At 33.8% G+C, this 21,003-nt stretch overlaps 1 protein-coding gene across 1 annotated transcript in view; it reads left to right on the forward strand.

The window, feature by feature from the left end:
• The window catches only part of TPK1 (thiamin pyrophosphokinase 1), a 431,745-nt gene that overhangs the window by 226,462 nt on the left and 184,280 nt on the right, over positions 1 to 21,003 (forward strand). The window contains exon 6 of the mRNA XM_074267641.1: positions 16,250 to 16,345. Within this exon, the coding sequence (XP_074123742.1) occupies positions 16,250 to 16,345 (96 nt within the window). The remainder of the gene's footprint in view (positions 1 to 16,249; positions 16,346 to 21,003) is intronic.

A 21,003-nucleotide genomic window follows, 5' to 3' on the forward strand; every position in this document is an offset into this window, starting at 1 on the left:
CTGTTCTCTGAAAACTAAAGGCTTTGTTAAGTTGCTACCAAAAATGTTATAGTGGAAAACAAAGAAAAGATACAGAGTTTTATTAACAATTCATATAGGTACAAAATAAGTTCTGTAGCCAAGGTTCTAGAAGTTTGATTAATATTCATTTGGAGGGAATGAAAAACAATATTGTATGAATTGCAAGAACTGGTTTCTCAGAGTAGGATAGGGAGGGAAGGGGAGAGAAATAAATAGGAGGGTGGGAGGGAAAGTGGCAGGGGAAGAAGATGGGGAGAAGAGAAGGAAGAGGGAGAAGGAGAGGAAGAGGGAAGAAGAAAGGGAGAAGAAGAGGGGGAAAGAAAGGGGAAAGGGAGGGGAGAAGGGTTAGTTCTGTGATCTTCAAAGTAGGAGAGATGATCTTGTGATTTCTATGCAGCTTCACAAAAGAGCCACTTATGCTAATTTTTTTAGAAATACAATCACTATGTTTGACTGTTGAGCCCATCTTCTGATTTGTAGAATAATGTAGCCCTGTGAACTTAAGGAAATGTTCAAGATCATAAAACTGGAAAACTTAAACTAGATAGTTTTAGTGTTAACAATCCTTTTAGCACCTTCATTTTCATGGTTATAGGTAAATCACTTTGAAAAAATAATACTTTTTGTTCTTTAGGTTGTGACTTACTGTATTTAATGTCACTTTAACCACTTGCTTTACAAGGGGCTATCACCTCAATTTACTTTACTGTTTGCCCCTTTATCTTTCTTCTATTTCTGTAATTGGCACTGGTTCAGATAGGCATAAATTTTATTTATTCTCTCCACCTTCTTGGAATTTCTAAGTTTCCAACTAATCTTTAAAAAAAATTAAAAATGACATTTTTCTAACCCATTGGAATAACCTCTGTCCCAATTATCATTCTGTTTTCTTTCTTAACTTGTTTTTCCAGTATCATGCAGCATGTTTACTGAATCATAGGCAGAATTACAATTTCAGATGTCTTCTCTCTTGTACTGAAACATGAAAAAAAAAAAAAGTAACACTTGAAATTGATTAATTGTAAAAAGAACCAGTTTACAATTGAAAATCCAGATAAGAAAAGTGAGAGGGTTTTTCTTTTTTCCTTTCTACTTTGAAAAGGCATATTTATACAAATATGCCTCAGTTTCTTTGGCATTACTTTATGTCCTTAATTGTCTTCGATCTTGATTCTGAAAATCTGTGAGTAGAAAAAGAATCTGAGAAATTCAGAGATTCTGAAATCTATGTGTTCATTAAGTACAAAACTCCCAGGAGTATTTTTTTTTCTTAGGTGGAATGCTTCTTAAGCATTAAGCATTCTTAAGGTAAAGAAATGGATAACTAATTATGAAAATTCAGGCTCTAATCACTTGATAGATATTTATTTCTTTGGGCAGAAGGTCTTTCTGTTATCTCTGAATTAAGTGGCTTTGGGTGACTATTAACTCCTCTTATAAGTAAGGACCTCTCTGGTAATCTTCAAATATGAACTAAAGCATTAATCCTCTCTCCTCACCTTTTTATAATAGTATTCAAGAACTACAAGAAAGACAAAATAACAGTTTGTGAGGAAGAACTGATTTCAGTTTTCCCTCTAACAAGATGTGTCTTTAGGGCCTCAGACAAATCCTTTAGCATCTCAGTCCCATTGGGTTGCTGAGTAGTTGAAGATCACACTGACATAGAAACTTTTCATTTGCAAATCCCCTGTGCCAACGAAATTACAGGTTTCTTAAGCAAAAACTATAACACTTTAAGAATTTTTTTTTTTTTAAGATTTATTACATTTGTTTGACATGCTTTGTGTGGTATACAATTTCACTCTAAATGAAAGCCTGGGATCCTTTTTTTGTTGTTCACTTGTTTTCAGTTGTGTCTAACTCTCCTGCGATGCAATTTGGCTTTTCTTGGCAGAGATACTGTAGTGGTTTGCTATTTTCTTTTAAAAATCATTTTACATGTGACAAAACAGGCTTAAGTATTAACATTTAAGTATCTCATCCAGGATCATACAGATAGAATAAATCTAAAGCTAAATTTGCACTCCTGAAAATGTATCCACTGCCCCTCTAACCTTCTTGGTAGAACACTTCACTTTTGGGCTAAAGAGGGAAAAGCAACATACTATCAAATAATTTTACCTTCCCTTTTATACAGGAATAATAGAATAGATCCTAGTTCTCTCGTAAGCTTAGATAACATTATAAGCAGTTAAATGAAACATATTTGTTTTTTTTTAATACAAAACAATTAATTTATTGGTCAATCTCTATTTCTTATATGACTAATATCCTGAACAACTTACTTAACCTTCACTTGCATTGAGAAAAACCTTTGTTGATCCGGACTACCAAGAGATTAGGAACTCCAATCCATTAAATCTTTGCAGTTCTTGTTTTTGTGAAAGTGCCTGGTCAGCAACATGAATCATAGGGCTTCCCACAACTCTAATGTGCTTTTTCGCTTCTAATAGTAGCCTTTTACTACATGGGTATGATATTTGAGACACATAGTTTTAAACAACACTTCAGGAGGTTTTCCACAGATAATTTAAGACCAAGTATCTCACCTTTCATCTGTAGTTGCCTTTACCATTTATACTATCACCTCAGCCAGAGAATCTTCTTATGTGACTAGCAGAATCTATTCCAAATTATGTCTGTCTTTGTGCATTCCTGGGGGAGAAAAATCCAGCTGTGTCTTATAAAAGCTCATTATTAATTAGCTTGTAATACATTACTATTCACAGTGTGTGTTTGAAACTACATAAGTCATTTCTCACAATTATTTATTAGATGTGAATATTATTTTCTTTGTATAGTCAAAGAGAATTACTGAGTAATTTGCCTAGAATTTGACTTGTTTGACTCCACAGAAAACATCACAGGGACTTAAAATTTGTACTTATTAAGAAATAAAAAGACTTGAATGTGGCAGATGAATAATGTCTGGGGCTAAAATGATGTTGTAAGATAATTCTATTTGAGTCAACATCTAGGTTTAATATCTGTGCTTAGAATTTAAACCATATGCTTACTCACATTGAAGTTATATTCCTGTACTACAAATTTAGTAATATTAGCTAGCATTTATATGGTACTTTGAGATTTTTTTATGTGTGTGTACAGACACACATCCACATACTTTCATTTAGTCCTAATATGAACTTTGTAAATTAGATTCTGTCATCATTCCTTTTTTTAATACATAAGAAGCCGAGGCTGAAAGTGTTTTAGATTTAATACCTTTCCAAAACAGGATTCAAAATCAACTTTTCTTAACTCTCAGTCTAAAGCTAACCAATGCACTGCTTTATCATTATTTTATTATTTGAAGCTATAAAGGCTACAAGTTTGGAAAATACAATACAAAATATTCTTTACTTCTGGACCTTGACTAAAAATAAAAATAAATAATTGCCAAATTTCCTTTTAAATTGGAGAAATTCAGTAACATAATATCATTAAAAAAAAGAAAAAAGGAAAAAAAAAATTTGAGCCCCAAATCTTGAGTATACTTTTTTTTTTTTTTAAGATCTGCTATTTGCTATCTGTGTAAACCAGAAAATTTTGCTTCCTTATATGTGAAATGAGGGATTTGCTTGGATTTAAGGGTATACATGAGCACATCACCTAGCTAGTTGTCACTGTCATACTCTTTTTCCATAAGTCTCTGCAGTTCTTAGGAGAGATAGCTCCCTGGGCAATGAAGTATACTTGTTCAATAAATTGTACTTTCTTTCTTTTCTGCCTGTAACATTTTTATTGTTCATCTGTTTCAGTCATATGTTTTCATGAATCCATTTGGGGTTTTCTTAGCAAAGACAATGGGCCAAGATGGTGAAGTAAAAGCAGGAACTCGCCCAAACTCTTCCTCCAAACTGATTTCCAATCAAATGTCAGTGCATCACAACACCCAAAAAGACAGTAGAACATTTTCTAGCTGAAGGAAATTTAAAAGCTTAGCAGAAAAGGTACCAGCCCTGAGCAGAGTCCAACGTCTCAAACAGAGGCAATAATGGGGGTTTCCAGACCTCTCAGCCCAGAGACGCCAAAGAGTCTGTGGAATCAGGGTGGGAGCCTAGGATGCAATCCCAGCTCAGCTCCAGCCCAGATCCCAGTCTCAGGGTGGGTGACCTCTGAATCAGCAGCAGTGCTGGAAGTTTCTGGGTCTCTCAACCTGGAAACACCAGGGAGGACTCAGATCAAAGGAGAAGGTCTGTGGCAGCCTAGTGGAAGTCTGGTGTGCGGTCCCAGTGCAGCCCAAGCAGCACACTAACTAAATCTCACAGGTATAGTGAACGGGAACTCCAAAGCAGGAACTTGTCTTCAGATTCCTAGAAGGATTTCTGAAAATAACTGCACAAAACTCCAGAAGCCTGCAGAGTGCACCTTCTACACTGGAAACAGAACCCTACCTTAACAAAGAGTTAAAAGCAGAATAGGCTAGGAAAATCAACAGAGGAAAAAAAGTTCTGACCATTGAAAGTTATTATGGTAAGAAGGAGGATCAAAAACATATACTCAGAAGATAATGGAATTAAAGTCCTACATCCAAAGCTTCCAACAAAAATAAGAATTCAGCTTCGACCTTGGAAGAGCTCAAAAAGGAGTTTGAAGATCAAGTGAGAGAGAAAGAGGAAAAATTAGGGAAAGAATTAAGAGAAGTGCAAAAGAAAAAAAAATGCTAATGAAGAATGGGAAAGGAGGAACAAAAATTCAATGAGAAAAATAATTCCTTAAAAAATAGAACTGAGCTTCTAATGGCTGTGGCTCTTCTCAACAATGAGATGATTCAGGTCAGTTCCAATGAGCTTGTTATGATGAAAGCCATCTACACCAAGAGAAAGGATTGTGGGAACTGAGTGTGATCACAACACAGCATTTTAACTTCTTTTGTTGTTGTTTGCTTGAATTTTATTTCTTTCTCATTTTTTTCTTTTTGATTTTATTTTTCTTGTGCAGCAATATATATGCCTATATTGGATTTACATATATACTTGCCATGTTTAACATATATTGGATTACATGCCATCTAATGGAGGGGGCAGGTGGAAGGGGGGAAGGAATTGGAACGCAAAATTTTACAAGGGGCAATGATGAAAAATTATCCTTGCATATATTTTGAAAATAAAAATATCCAATAAAAACAGTAGAATTGATCAAATAGAAGCTAATGAAAGAAAGAAAGAAAGAAAAAAATAAGAAATAAAATGTGAAATATCTCATTGGAAAAACAACGACCTAGAAAATAGATCCAAGAGAGATCATTTAAAAATTATTGATGTACCTGAAAAAATCATGATTAAAAAAAAAAAAAAAAAAAAAAAACCTCCTGAAAGAGATCCCAAAATGAAAACTTTCAGGATTATTATAACCAAATTCTGGAACTCCCAGGTCAAGGAGAAAATATCTCAAGCATCCATAAGAGAACAATTCAAGTATTATAGTGGAATAATAGTCAGGATAACACAAAATTTAACAGCTTATACATGAAAGGATGAGAGGTCTTGGAATATGACATTCTGGAGAGCAATGGAGCTAGGAATGCAACCAAGTGTCGCCTTCCAGCAAAACTGACTAAATCTTTCAGAGGAAAAGTTGGTAATGCATTGAAACAGGATTTTTCAGGCATTTGTGAAGAGACCACAGCTGATTAGAAAACAAGATTTTCAAATACAGTATTATAAGGAGTTAATCAGTAAAATGATATAAGCAATTTCATAAGGCTTATCTGTTTACATTCCTACATGGAAGAATGATACTTGTAACTCATTAGGAAGTTCTCATCATAGCAGTTAAAAGGAATATAGACAAAGGGCATGAGTGTGAGTTGACTATGAAGGGATAATATCTTTTTTAAAAAATGATGAAAGTAAGGGGTGAGAGAGGAATGTACTGGGAGAAAAGGAAAGGGAGAAATAGAATGATACAAATTATCTGCTATCAAAAAAGAGACAAATAAAAGCCTTCACAATGAAAGAGGGGGACAAAAAGGGAAATGAGGGAAACTTTACTTTCATTAAAATTTGTTCAAATAAGAAATAACAAATACTCAATAGAAGTATAGAAATCTATCTTTCCTTGATGGAAAATAGAAGGGGAATGATTCATGGTTTGGGAGGGGAAGGGTGATAAAAGAGAGGGAATATTAGGGGAATGAGTGGTCAATAGCAAAACACTTTTGAAAAAGGACAGGGAGAATGGAGAGAAAATAAATGAGGGAAGTACAATTAGCAATATTTTCAAACCAAAGATACTGGAGCAGCTTGCTATTTCTATTTCCAACTCATTTTACAGATGAGGAAACTGAGACTAACAGTATAAAGTGACTTGCTCAGAATAGCATAGCTACTAAGTGTCTGAGGCTGCATTTTAACTTAGGAAAATGAATTTTCCTAACTCCAGGCTCAGCACTCTTTTCACTGGACCTTCCACCATCTGCCTATGTCAGAAGTATTCTTCAACTACCATTCAGAAGAGATTGGGGATTTCTGGTCATCTAGGTAGAGCAGTGAATAGAGCACCAGCCCTGAAGTCAGGAGGATCTGAATTCAAATTTGTTCTCAGACACTTAACACTTCCTGGCTATGTGACCCTGGCAAGTCATTTAACCCCAATTGCCTCAGGGGAAAAAAAGTTAACTCCCAGAATAGTCTTATTTGAAATTCTTTGACAGTCACAACAGTTTCAGCATGCCTTCTTATTTTTATTCTTAACTTCTTAATTATTATGACTTCCTAAAGTATTTGTGTAACAATAATAATAACTCATATTTATATAAAGCTTTATAGTATGACATAATGCTTTTTAAACAGTTTGTCATTTTATCCTCACAACAACCCTGGAAAATAGCTATTATTATTATCCCCATTTTATAAGAGGAGAAACTGAAATAGACTGAGGTTAGATGATTTGCTCCTCCAAGTACCAAGGCAGGTCTTGAAGACAGGTCTTCCTAACAGCAGATCCATTGCTCTATCTACTGGGCCACCTGTCTATTTTATCGTAATATTTTATATTTGTAGAGAAGTTTAGCTATTAAAAATTCTTTTTATAAAACTATACGTTTAGAGCTTGAACACTTCTCACTACCCATCTAGTTTATCTCTCTTTTATAGGTGAGGAGACTAAGGCACAGGGAAACTGGGATTTGCCTAAAATCAAATTAGGAAGCATTAAAGATAAAGCATGAATCCAGCTCCTCTGTGATTCCAGAGACTATTCTTTCTCCTCCCCCCCCTTCCCAAATGAAACCATATCTTCATATTATTTATTTCATTTAGTCTTTCCAGAGACACACTAGTGAAAAGTTTATAATTCTACTGTTAAAATTTCCATTATATTCATGTTATATTATCCTTTTATTCCTATATTAAGGTAGTTGTAATATTAATAATTGGGAGCTACATTTGTCTACAGAGCCTGTAGTATCTTATACTCCCTGGATAAATCTTGTTATATGTTAAACTACAGTACTCTGAACATGCTTTATCTATCTGCAGAGTCACTGTTCAAGTTAGAATTCCATTCCACTAATATTGTTATTATAAAGTCTAGTTTAATATTGCAAGACTCTTTTCCTGCTCCAGTTGGCATCTCATATTAATAATGCTGTGCTGATGGAGATACAACAGATTATGTTTGAATAAGAAATCTTGTATAACAGATGCATTCAGAAGTTATTCTCCATTTAGAAGTCAATCTAATTAAGAAATATTTTATCCTCTTGACATAGTAATTACACACAGTAACTATTTGGACACAATACCTGTAGAACATATTCTTAATTCAGTTTGACATGTTATTCAAAATATTATGAGGTAAAGCATTTTGGAGGGCAAGTAAAGGAAGAGAGAAGCCATTGACCTGAGCAATAATATTTAATAGATCTTGTTTGATTATATTCATGTTTTTTCAGCAAATATGTATATATCAAAATGGGCACTTGCTGAATGTTCTTTTCGCATTTGTCAAGAATATAATAGTTGCTGAATAAATTCTGGTTGATTTTGATGGACAATTTCACTTCCTATCATCTTGACCATACCCATCTTCCTGATGCCTTTGATCCTTCTCAAGGAATTTAGTTAGTTAATCAATTGATTATTAATATTCAAGGGCTTACTGTATTCTAAGCCCGGTTTGAAGGACTGAGAATGTAAATAAATATAAGCAAAAAGGATAATTTCTGTCCTCTAGGAGCTTCCATTGTCCTATTTTTTTCTTTTTCTCACATAACAAGTATCTCATTTATTCCCCTTCCCCCCACGAATCACATTGAGTACTAAAGGCAACCCCCAACATTATAGGCTTAGAACCTGAGGCATAACAAAATAAAGGTCGCTCAACAAATTAGTGACAAGGTCAGGTCTTGAATCTATGCCCCTTGGGCTACCATACAATACTTTCTTGAAACCCCTGAGACTTGGGATGTTGAGGAATTTTATTTCTATTTTACTCTCGTTCTAGAATATCAGGGTAGTTTTCACTTATAATTTCTTGAAATATGAAATTTGGTTATGGTTTTTCATATCTTCCAATAATTCTTAAATTATCCCTCCTTGATCTGTTTTCCAGATTAGTTTTTTCCAATGCAGTATTTCACAATTACTTCTGGGTTTTTGTTTTTTTAATTGATTTAGGCTGTTTTATGGAGTTATTAGCTGCATTGCTCTTAGACCTGGATCTTGCTAAAAATGTGACCAGGACTCCTTTCCCCACTGACTGATTACAAGTACTCCCTTCCTGCCTGAAAATGTGACACACAACTGCTTATAGATAATAAACTTGTCAATCAGGGCCAGTTGTACACAGTGCCAGCAAAGGCTCCCCTGTAGTCCTTTTCTGGCCAATTATCTGATCCTTTTATTATATCTCTGGATTGCTGAAAACTTCTAAATCTGCTGCTGTTCTGTTGTTGCTGCTGCTGCTGCTGCTCTTGCTCTTGTTCTTGCTCAGGCTACTTCTGAGCCCTATTATTGGTACTCTGTACAGATTCCACACCCACACCTGCCAGTTGTGGATCCCTTCTTTTGTGGTCTTCCTAAATTGTTTTAGGCTAGGTAAATGGTTCCCTTTCACTTTTGGTTGCTTCTGATACTTCAAAATTTTTTTTGAGGTATAATTTTAAACTTGGTTGGAAGGGAATGTTGGAAGAGTTCAGCTGGGTCATGTCTTGAGGTGCTCTAACATCTTAGCTCTGCTTCAACAACCTTTCAAGGAAGGGAAGTGATTTTAAAACTATGTACATAGCATATAACATGGTAAGTCATAAATTGGAATTTGGAATCATGGCTTCACAGATTTTAAGTTAAAAGGGACTTCAGTGTTGACCTAGTCCATATCCCTTGTTTTACAAATAGGGAAACCAAGGTACTGAAAAGTCAAATTACTTCTCAGAGGTAAAATATTGTAAATCCAGGATCTGACATAGATGTAGTATCTAATGCTAAATTTCATGTTTTTCTGACTGTAACACACTCCTTCTTGGTCTTAATCGTAATTGCCACTTAGTGTCTGTTTGATTTGGGCCCATAATTTACCATTCTGGACCTTAGTTTGCTCATTTATATAAAAAAGGGATTGTACTAGATGATCTTAAGTGAACAAAATGAAATTTCCAAAAACTTTCCTTGTGTCAAGTATCAAGAATTTGGTTACTTGTTAAAGAGTAAGTACCCAAAAAAGGGAAGACAATTCTGGAGCTGATTTCTATGTAAAAATTTTTTTTTTTTCAAAATACATGGAAAGATTGTTTTCAGCATTCACCCTTGCAAAACCTTGTGTCTCAAGTTTTTCTCCCTCCTTTTTCCCTTCCTCCTCCCCTAGATAGCAAGCAATCCAGTATTGGTTAAACACGTCCAATTCTTCTAAATATAGTTCTACAATCATCATGTTGCACAAGAAAAATAAAAAAGGAAAAAATTAAGAAAAAAAAAAGCAAGCAAAAACAACAAAAACGGTGAAATACTATATTGTGATGCACATTTAGTCCCCACAGTCTTCTCTCTGGGTGCAGATGTATCTCTCCATCATAATCTATTGGAATTGGCCTGAATCAACTCATTGTTAAAAAGAACCAATCTGTCACAGTTGAAAATCACATAATCTTATTGCTGTGTACAACGATCTCTTGATTCTACTAATTTCACTCAGCATCATTTCATGTAAGTCCCTCTAGGCTTTTCTGAAATTATTTTATTATATGTTAATATTATATTATTAATATTATAGAACAATAATATTTTATAATACTCATGTATCATGAGTTATTTAACCATTTCTCAACTAATAGGTATCTACTCAGTTTCCAGTTCCTTGACACTAGAAAAAGAGCTATTAGAGCTGATTTTTATGGAAGAAGACAACATGTATACAAGATAAGTGGCCAGGGAGAAGTGTATTGTTATAGGAAATTACAAGGATCATGAGTGGAGCCATGAGGCTGTCTTTTAAGCAGCAAGTTAAATATTGATTTCATTATGGGAATAAATCCAGAAGGCAATCTTGGGCTAGAAGTAGGCAAAGCTCCTCCTGAGAAAATGGTAAGTAGGAAAATGAAATGAACTCTTAATAGAGTGAAATAGTAGGAATAGTAGGATCGTCCACAAAGGAGTTCTTTTGCTAAAAAAAAAAAATAAATAACAATAATAATAATAATAATTTTTGGTCTTTGATTAGGGTTAGATCTAAACCCATCTGCACAAGATGTATCTCCTGTTAAAAAATGATGACCCCAGTTATCTTTCTTCTCCTTTTTCCCCTAAGGATTATTCATCATTAATACTATTCTTACTGCTTTCTTTACTTCCACCAACTCCACTATTACTACTACTAGCACTGCTCACCTTTACAAAATGCTTTTGCCTGGTTTTTGCCATCAGGACTCTGTGGAATATCACTTTAAGCTCCATCTGTATGTGACAATTGTATGATAGCTCCAAGTTCATTTACTTACAGATCTAACATAAAACAAGATTAATAAAAATGTCATTTTTTTTTTTTTTTAAACATCTCTCGCTCTGCAAAGTAGTTTATTCACAGAGGGGGACTCTTCATTAGAGCTGGGTAATTTAAATTTCTGTTTCCATAATGACAAGCACTTGATAGGAGAAGTCTAAGAATGCTTTCACCAAGCAGCAACCACACGCTGACTTGTAAAACAACATTTCATGTCTTTGAAAAACAACATTTCAAGAAGTTGAGAAGTGGGGAAAAAGGAGGATGAAGTGGTTGAATTTTAGGTTAGATGGTACAAGTCTTTTCAGCTTTTGTCAGATTTGATAAGCTCTAATATCATATGTTGTGTGGAGGTGCATGCATGTGTTTTAATATATTTTATGTCTCAGCTTCTTTTTGTTATGAAGGTAAGGATTGGATTTGTCAGAGGCTGAACACTTGGTTAATTAGCCTGAAGCCCCCAGTACATCTGGTTTCTTTGGCTAATCTGTTCCAAGTACCACAGTGCATTTCTTGGATTAGGGAATCCAATGGCTTTCTCTGTGATGATCTTGCCTTTAGCAATGTAATGAAGTTTGAAGGTGACTTTTGCCTATGCTAAGAGCTTTCAAAATGGTTTGGTCCTAAGGGGAAAGTCAGAAGGAAGAGCTGTATTTGGGATGAGGAAGACAGATAGAGAGATTTAAAGGTGAAAAGGAACTTGAGTGCTTATCTCACTAAACCTGTTCATATGACAAGCAAACTAAAGCTAAAAGCACTGAAGTGAACTGAGGTGGATCTCCTAGGGGGTAAAGCTCAAACTATGATTCAAACTTATCACCTCTGCCTTGAGAGCCACTTGTTTCACTGTCTTTAATTTTTAAATACATTTAATAAAAGGTGTTGGTACTTCCTTATGTCTTATACATTTTACTTACTTACACACACATACACACACTCATAATAGTCCTGCATAGTCTGCATAGAAGTGACATTCTGGTCTTTTCCTCAATCTGAAACAGCACATATTGTTCATTGTTCTGTGGTTGAGTCATTTCTGTGCTAAGAGTTGATCCCAATGCTGGGGGGGCCTGGGAAACTATCTTGAATAAATTGTAAAGTCAGTAATTAGCACATAGGTCTCTGAGTTAAGGGCCTCTGGTAGAAAACACAATCTTGAATGGAAATAATGTGAACTGCAGATGAAAAGAAATCCCTAGTGGGGTTACCAAGAGATGGGGTCCAGGAAGTCTTGTTCAAGTCTGAAAACATTCTCCACTCCAGTAGTGAAAAATTGATAAATAATTCAGTTTGCTTGACTCATTATCTCCTGGGTGTTGTCTACTTTTATGTTTTATCATAAGCAAGTGGACCTATAATCCAGTTTTCTTTGAATTTACCTCAGCTACTGATAACCATTCTTATGTCTTTCTATGGCAAATTTGCTGGATTCATCATTTCTTGAGTATATGTCTCCTTTTATATTTTACCATATGCAAATGGAATAATCCAATTTTGTATTTATTTGTCTCAGCTACTAAAACTACTCTTATGTCTCTTTATGACAATGATGTTTTCTTTGGCAAAACTCTCTCCTGGTATCACAAAGTGATTTTTATCTTTTATCTAGAATTCAAAGAATATATTAAAATTTGATTTAAAAAAATATTATTCCAATGTTTCTGTCTGCAGCATTGGAAGCAAACAAATGACAAATCCATCATGATTTTTCTTATATATGATTTTTAATACTATTATGATTTTATTATTTAATACTAATAATAAATCTCATTCAGTTTGGACCTCTATATCATAGCATTTTAAGACCCACTATAGCTGAAAGTGCCTTCTTTCAATTTCGACCACCCAAATAGCCATTTCAGTCTTCCTTTTTGTTGTATGTGAATTTGCATTTAAGCTTTCAGTTTCCTTTCTCCAAGAAACTTTATTATATGTTCCTGTGGTGCTTTGTACCCAAATTCAAAGCCCCTAGCTCTGGGAGATTGAGAATAATAAAACACATGTGCATGCGCGCACGCGCACACACACACACACACACACACACACACACAAATTAAATCTGTGTAAAAGTTTGCTCAACAACAGGAACTTGAAGGGGTAGTATAATAAAACAAATTCATGAGCTTAGGACAAAGTATTGGAGGTTAAATTCACTTCTTTATCCCTTTTATACTTCTATTGGATATAGTAATCTCCCATACAAGACTAGCCATAACTTTTAGATGAAGTAAAAAAGTCTACATGGTATAGTATAGTGTAGAGCTCTTGCTGAAAAAAATAGTACTTTTCCCATTAGCATAATTTGTTAGAGTGAAAATCCATAATAAGGATTATTGTTTTATTTTAAGGTTTGCCCTCTAGCTAAAATACAGATTTTGTGATCAATTATTTTAACCTGAGTCTGAATGAGTTCATAAGAGATTTCAATGCTGATAAATTTTGATAGGCACACTTGGAAGGCTTGAGTTCAGTGACTGCCAAAGGGAAAAAGCATAGATAACTTTACTGAGATAAGAGAAAAGGGTCAGAAAGGGTAATCAAAGAGGTATCTAAAATTTAACTACCCATTTTACCATCTTGGCTTGGGTTATGTGGTCATTCTGATGTTGTGATTCCTACTGATTTCAATCAACAACTGGTCTGTGAGAAGTGGTCTTAGAGCAGAATTATGTACCCAGAATATATAAATTTAAAAAGTATATTTTTATCTAAATATATCTAAATATAATTGCTTTCTTTTGGGATTATGGATTTTTTTATTTTTTGAAATAAAAAAAGCATCATCTTGAGAAGAAACTAGCAGACTCTATCAGATTGCCAAAGGACTTCACACCAAAAAAAAAAAAAAAAATTTAGAACCCCTCTAGTGAATTATCTGTAACCTGTAACTAGGGAAATTTATATAAGGTAGAATGAGAATCACTTTGAGAACAGGCTTTGGGACTGATTTTGGTTTCAAGTATACCTAGCTTTAAGTGCAGCCTCTGATTAAACCATGATGGGCAAGTCTCAACTTTCTAGTGCTTTCGAACAGTTTTTCAAGACTGTAAAACATAGACAAGTTTGTAATTTTCATCAGTGGGGGGACTTTGAAATCATAGATTTGAACAAAAATTGAAAACTGAAAAGGTGAACCAAAAAAGACTGTCAGAAAATTATAGAGATTTGTCTATTCACTATTTATTTGTGGTACAGGTGAGTTTTCCCAGTAGGGCAGAACAACTATAATTCTTCAAAGGTATCCTTATTTTACCAATTGATTTCCACCTCTCCAAATTAGATACCTTTTTGTAAAACATAAGTGGTTTCATTAATAAGGTTTTAGATCATATCCTACCACATTTTACATTTACTAGGGTTTTGTCATTTTGGTTTTTGTTTTTTTCTCATCTATCAATGTATAAAGAATAAAATCACTGTTTGATAGCCATCTGTCTGTCTGTGAGCACTGAGCTTCCATTATCTGTGATTTATAATACTGTTCTTAGAAGAACACGGAACAGTCTTTGTTCATCTGTTTTACTAGGTAGTGCTCTTTTTGTGTTCTGTTCCTTATATTAGTATCACTATGAGCACAATATTTAGTTGATTTTTATCTTCCATATCTTGAGGGTGATAGTAAATTCCAGTTCCACTTTAAGCTGAGGGTGTGTGTGTGTTTTGACAGTTGGAGAATGGAAATTGATAATCCTTTAAAGGTGTCCTATAATATTTTTAAAGCATAATATATTTTTTGAATGACGAGTAATTAATTTTCTTATTGGTCACTATAGTGTAGTTCAGAATCATAAATGAATAAGGCAGAATTTTAGCTAGAAACCTTTACAAAGACCTTGAAGAGATAGAGGAACCTCTAAATCTAGCACAGATAGTTCTTATTGTAATTTAAGAAGCCAAATGATTTTTTCTTTTTGTCCTTGAAAACTCTTTGAATGGCAACTTTTTATGGTAAGTATATTTAACTTTGCCTTACTCAGCTATTTAGCTGAAACTATGGATTGTTTTAGTTCTGAATTAAAAATCTGTGACTGAGATGACATTAGTCATCTGAATTCATTAGAGCTAACTAGATAGCATTACTTTTTGCATATATATCTGAAAATATGTATACTTATACACAGATACATATATATTCTAGGATATATTACAAAATACATTGTGACATCTGGTATTAGGAAGACATATCTACATGCATAAAATTAACAATTCAAGTGACTTTATTTAAATCAATTATGTTCCAAGATGTGTGGTACAGAAATGGTGAGGGAGGAAGCACCTCCTGTGGGTAGGACAGCACTTTTATTCCCTAATGCAAAACGCCCCCTCCCACCACTGACTCTCATCCTCATTGGCTGAGAGTCTTACATCTACCCATGAAATTGAACTTGACCAATAAGTACATAGTTGCCCATATTTGGATGAAATAGGGAGATGATATCATAGGAGGGGAAGGCAATGTCCTTTGCTCGAACTTCAGAGTCCTTCAGGCCTACTCAAACTCTGAAGTAGATGAAGCCTTACTCGATTTTCGCAACTGTCTTGAGAGATCTCACTTCATCTCATTCAAAGATATATAAAAATTATGGAGACTTAAATATTAATACAATTTTTTAGACAGAAAAAAGAATGTTAAAAAAATTTTTTTCCACATAAATAAAAGTGTAAATTGATACTTCACTGAATTCTGTATTTACTGGAGAATCTTAGAAAAATCATCATCCCTCAATACTTGCTCTATTTATGTGTGATAAGAATTCTGAACAATATTTATAAAAATTCCTTGAACCCTTTGAAATTTTCATTGTTATCTTTGAGTAAACTTTTTCACTATTCTCAAATAAATTTCTTCTAACCATTTTTGTAGTTCTTCAGTTGTTTTCAGTCATCTTCAATTCTTTGTGATCTAATTTGGAATTTTCTTGGCAAAGATACTAAAGTGGTTTGCCATTTCCTTATTCAATTCTAAGTATCATTGCCATATTATTAATATTAAGGCATACTCATCTGTGTTGCTGCTTCAGCCATTTGACTGTTGTAGTTTATGCCTTGGGATTTAAGTGTCATGATCATTTCAAATCATAGCAGGTTGTTTCAATGTTATATGTGACTGACACTGAGGATCTCAATATAAGATCCTGAAAACAGTGATATTGTTGGAAAACAATGCTATCATAATAAGCTAAACCAATTTTATCATGGTTTTTTTTTAATTACATTTGATCTTATTAATAAAGATGAATTTATCACTAACCCTGCCTCTTTCTCCATCATTTCTAATATTTAGGGATGTGAGCTCATTTCAACTCCTGATCAAGACTATACTGATTTTACTAAATGTCTTCAATTGCTTCAGAAGAAGATAGTGGAAAAGGACCTACAGGTAAGAAAAGTTTGTCTTATACCTTGTATTAACTATTGTTTCCTTTTTTTGTTCCCAAAAATGTACAAGTGTTTATTTAAAGGTTTCACTGAAATGAAATAATTATGTACTACAGCTGTTCATGTTTTGAATTCTGGCCATAGTACATTAAGAAACATTCATTTTTACCTCAAATGAAATTTCTCTTCCTCTCCCCCTCCTTCCTCTTCCTCTTTCTTTCCCTCTCCCTCCCCTCAGGAAATTTCTGTTATCTACACTAATGAATCAGCTAAAAGGGTCAAAGAGTGATTAGGGTTTGGTATCATCACCAATATACAAATGTATTTTCAAAGTCCTGGATAAAAACATTATTGTATCTATTGATGCTTTTAGCTATTTAAATAGCATGCAAATGGATTTGAAGTCTCTGCTTAGCCCATTTCATTGCATTTGAGTGTGGTTCTGTTGTCAGTACTATGTCTAAATATTCTTTAGCAGAAGAATCTTGCCCTTATAAATCAAAGAGAAGCCACCCAGAGAGAGTTGGAGGAAAAAAAAAGGAAATGTAGACTATGAACCCTTTCCAAAAATTCCCATGATGGATACTCTTCTTTGACTCATTTATAGTTGTGTACTGTATTGTCTGAATGAAAGATGTCATACTTTGCTGACTATTCAGGTATGCACATTCAACAGCTATGGTTGAGGGAAACACTTCCTATTTTTCTTGTTAATCTCTTTGGTGAATTCATTGTATAACAACTTAAGTTAGATCCTGTAATTCCACTTGTCTTGCATTTTCCTACTTTCCACTCCCCTATTTAAATACTTTCCCAGACAATAATGGCTATTAATTATTCTTTTCTTCTACCTTATTTGGTTTATGTGAATTCCCAGATGTATAACCATCATGCCTTCAATTCCACTTTCAGTTTTTGCCTGCTGAAATCCCTCTATCTTTCTCATCAAATTTCTATAGCGTTCTGAATCTTTCTTTTGTCCTTACTACACTATACATATGTCATTTTAATTTGTGTATTTTTGTCATCCCTGTTTCCTGCTGCTAGCCTGGAGCTCCTTGAAGGCAGATATTCTGTCACTTTCTTATCTCTAACCCCAGAAACTGAGAAAATGTTTTATTTATATATATATAATCATAAGATTATAGATCTAGAACTGGAATCTTTTAGTCAATCCCTCTCATTTTACAAATGAGGAAACTCAGACCCATTAATGTTAAGGACCAAGCCGAAGTGTGAAGGAGCAGGTTGGTTCTCCAAAAGCCCTCACTGCTATGACTCATAACACCCCTGAAAGAATTGCAAATCAGCCTTTACTGACACAAATGTTGCTTGTGAATTGAGAATGAAATTGAAGGCAAAAGGAAAGAGGAGAAAGGTCAGAAAATGCAACTGCCTCTCAATCTCCTTGTATCATTATCATCCTCTCACATGAAGGGATCCATTCTGATAGTCAGAATTAGATCCCCAGCAGCCACTAGTAAGTGGCTCCCTTAACACATTATCATTAGATGATTTGCCCAAGATCATCATAGTAAAGATTTTAAGATTTTAACAAGGACTTCTGAGTCCAGAATTAGTTGATTTTTGTTTTTATTTTTATTTATTTTGTTTTTTGGGTTTCCTCCTCCATTATTCAGCCACAATAATAGAGGGTCTAAGTAAGGACATATATCCCAGACATATAAGGACATATATCCCAGAAAATAATCAAAAATGATTATTTTTGCATTGTTTGGGACATTACAATTATTATAGAGACTAATGAATATTTTATTAACATAGCTATAGACTAACTGAAAATTCAGTTAATGGAAATTATTAGGGACTTACATCTGTGTTTAAGAGGCTTATTAAAGAAAGAAAGAAACCAAGGCAAAGAATGAAAAGTGAAAGTGCAGAATGTTTGCAGAAATAGTTCATTATGTCAGAAGTGTGAGGCATTTAAAAAAATAATGAGAAATAAAACTGCAAAGATAATACAGACCATCTTGTAAGAGTTTTGATATCATCTTAAAGAGTTATATTTTATTTAGTAATAGGGAAAATAAAGAGTGACCAACAAAAATTAGGGATAGGGTAATAAGATTACTGATATATTCTTCTTTGTATTATAGCCATTCCCACATACTTCATATTTCCTCCTATTATACTCTTTTTGCAACTGGTGACCATAGTTTATTTTTCATTTGTTTTTAACTTTTTAACCCACAAGAGGTACTTAATTATTTTTACTTGTTGAATGAGTTACTTGAAAGTACAACACAAGAAATCCAAGCCAACAACTATTTATTAAGCACCTACAATGGGCAAAACTAGATATCAGGTACTTAAATTAATAGTTATTTATTAATCAAACTAGTAATCTGGTGGTAGATTAAGCACTGAAGATACAAAGGCAATAATAATCATTGACCTCAAGAAACTTTTATTCTCATGGGGGAATTATATGTCAATTATATGTCTACAATTATGTACATACCACTATATATGGGATTAATCTAGAGCATCTCAGAGGGGCATTAGCAGGGGAGAAGGAGACCAAGAAAAGCTTCTTGCAGAATGGGAGATCTGAACTGAGTATTGAAGGAAATCAGGAAAGCCATAAGATAGAGACAAAGGGGGAAAGCCTTTCAAATGAGTAGAGTCCCTGTCCACAAGGAGTTTGGGAGAAGATAAAATATTTACTCAGATAATCATAGATATAATTCTAGGAAGGGAAAAAAAACACTAAAAATTTAGGATTTGAGAAAAACTTCTCTACAAGAAATGACATGTGTTGAGGTATGAAGGAAGCGTAAAGAGATTCTAAGAGGTGCATTTTAAGGGTAATGTAACCTTGAAGAGTTGCACAGATGAATGACATGGTCAGATTTATGCTTTAGGGATATTATTTTTATGATTAGGGATATTTATTTTATGATTAGAGATATTATTTTTATTATTATGTGGAAGTCAGATTAGTTAAGAAAGAGTCTGGAAACTTGGGTTCTAATTAGGGATGCCTTTGATAGTTGAACTGAGAGCTGATGTGTGCTTTGAGAGAAACCAATTATGGAGGATTTCCAGGCTTTTCTTCGTCTATTTACTTGTTTGAAATCCATCGTTTTATTTTTAAATTGAAAAAAAAAAATTCTTTAATCAAAATTGATTAGGTTTACATTGACACTTTGCATTAACTCTGCAACAAACTCTACAATAAATATGATTTTAAAAAATTAAATTAGGAACAAACTGCTAATATTACTGGCAAATTGATGTATATGGTAGTATCACAACAAAGAAGTATAATAGATGATAGTCTCATTTATATCTTTTTGCCTCCTGAAAGTAGAATACCAGACTTTAAAGGACTTGATTAAACTCTGCCAAATTTTTACTTCACCTAGACCATGTTATGTAGGTGAATTCCTATCCGTTGTGTTCTACTCAGATTTAGTTCTTTGATTAGACTACCCAAGGCTGGAAGGAGAGAAAGGGAGGGTTTGGAAGTAAATAATATAATCAAAATTAGTCCTCAGATAGATAGGTATACCATTCATTTATAATATTCATTCTCTCATTGTTAACTAATTGCTACATCAGGAACAACCACTCTTTCAACGACATATAAATTTTGAGTGTGTTTCAGGAAGAGTCTTTGGCATTCAAGAATGTCATTGGCCCCTTTTATTATCATTATTATAATTAATAAAATATTTAATTATGCAGAAATTATGCCTCTCAAACTTCTTAAACATCATACTAGTGAGACAATTATGTGACTGGAAAGAAGGAGATAAATGAAAGTTTACAAGCTTTGCAAACTATAATAGCTTCTCTAACGGCTGGTGTGTATATGGAAAAGACAATATTTTGCTCAGTTATGGAGGTAAGAGCTACTTAGGAAGTTTAAATATCAGTTTACCCAAATTGCTTCTTCCAAAGATGGTGCCATTTTTCAATAAGGCTTTGACCAAAATTTAAAACAAAAACAATTTAATTTCATTTTATATTTTTGCTTGCCACATTGTCTCGCTTGTTTCTTAGACAGCTGATGATTTTATTCTCTCACAAAACAGTTCTCTGATTCTGGCGACTTTTTCAGTTTTGACTTGCTCTACTTTCAAGTTCTCACATTGTTTATCCATAAAGCATACATGAATAATGCATTATCTGAGTAGCATGCTGATATGACTGAATCTTTAAAGTATATATGCATGTTCGAATGCTTTAGTACACACTGGAGATGAAAACGAAGACTATGAAGTCCAGTACAAAACAAAGAATGTTTCCTTAAACTACTAAAAACCTCCTTTTTTCTTTTTAGGTTGAAGTAGAAATTCAGATATCTATAACATTTCTCCATGGACCTCTGTAGCCTGCCTCCAGCATCCCTTTTCATCCTTATTCCATTCTATTGGCCTTCATATTGCTGGTATTCATTTGTTTCAGTAATACCTTAGTCTTTGTGATCTGCTTTGGGGTTTTCTTTGCAAAGATTCAGGAGTGATTTAGTTTCTATTCCAATTTTATTGAGCTATAAGGTTTTCCTCAGTTACTTCTTTCCCATTTTCATCTTCTGTAGCCTATTCCAGTTGTCTTAAATGAAATCCATTCTAGAATCCACTTACCTTCTCTACTTTTTTGAATTTAATTCAGGTATTTCCAAGAAGTCTT

This window comes from Sminthopsis crassicaudata, chromosome 5 (assembly GCF_048593235.1).
Source record: "Sminthopsis crassicaudata isolate SCR6 chromosome 5, ASM4859323v1, whole genome shotgun sequence".
Lineage (NCBI taxonomy): Eukaryota > Metazoa > Chordata > Mammalia > Dasyuromorphia > Dasyuridae > Sminthopsis > Sminthopsis crassicaudata.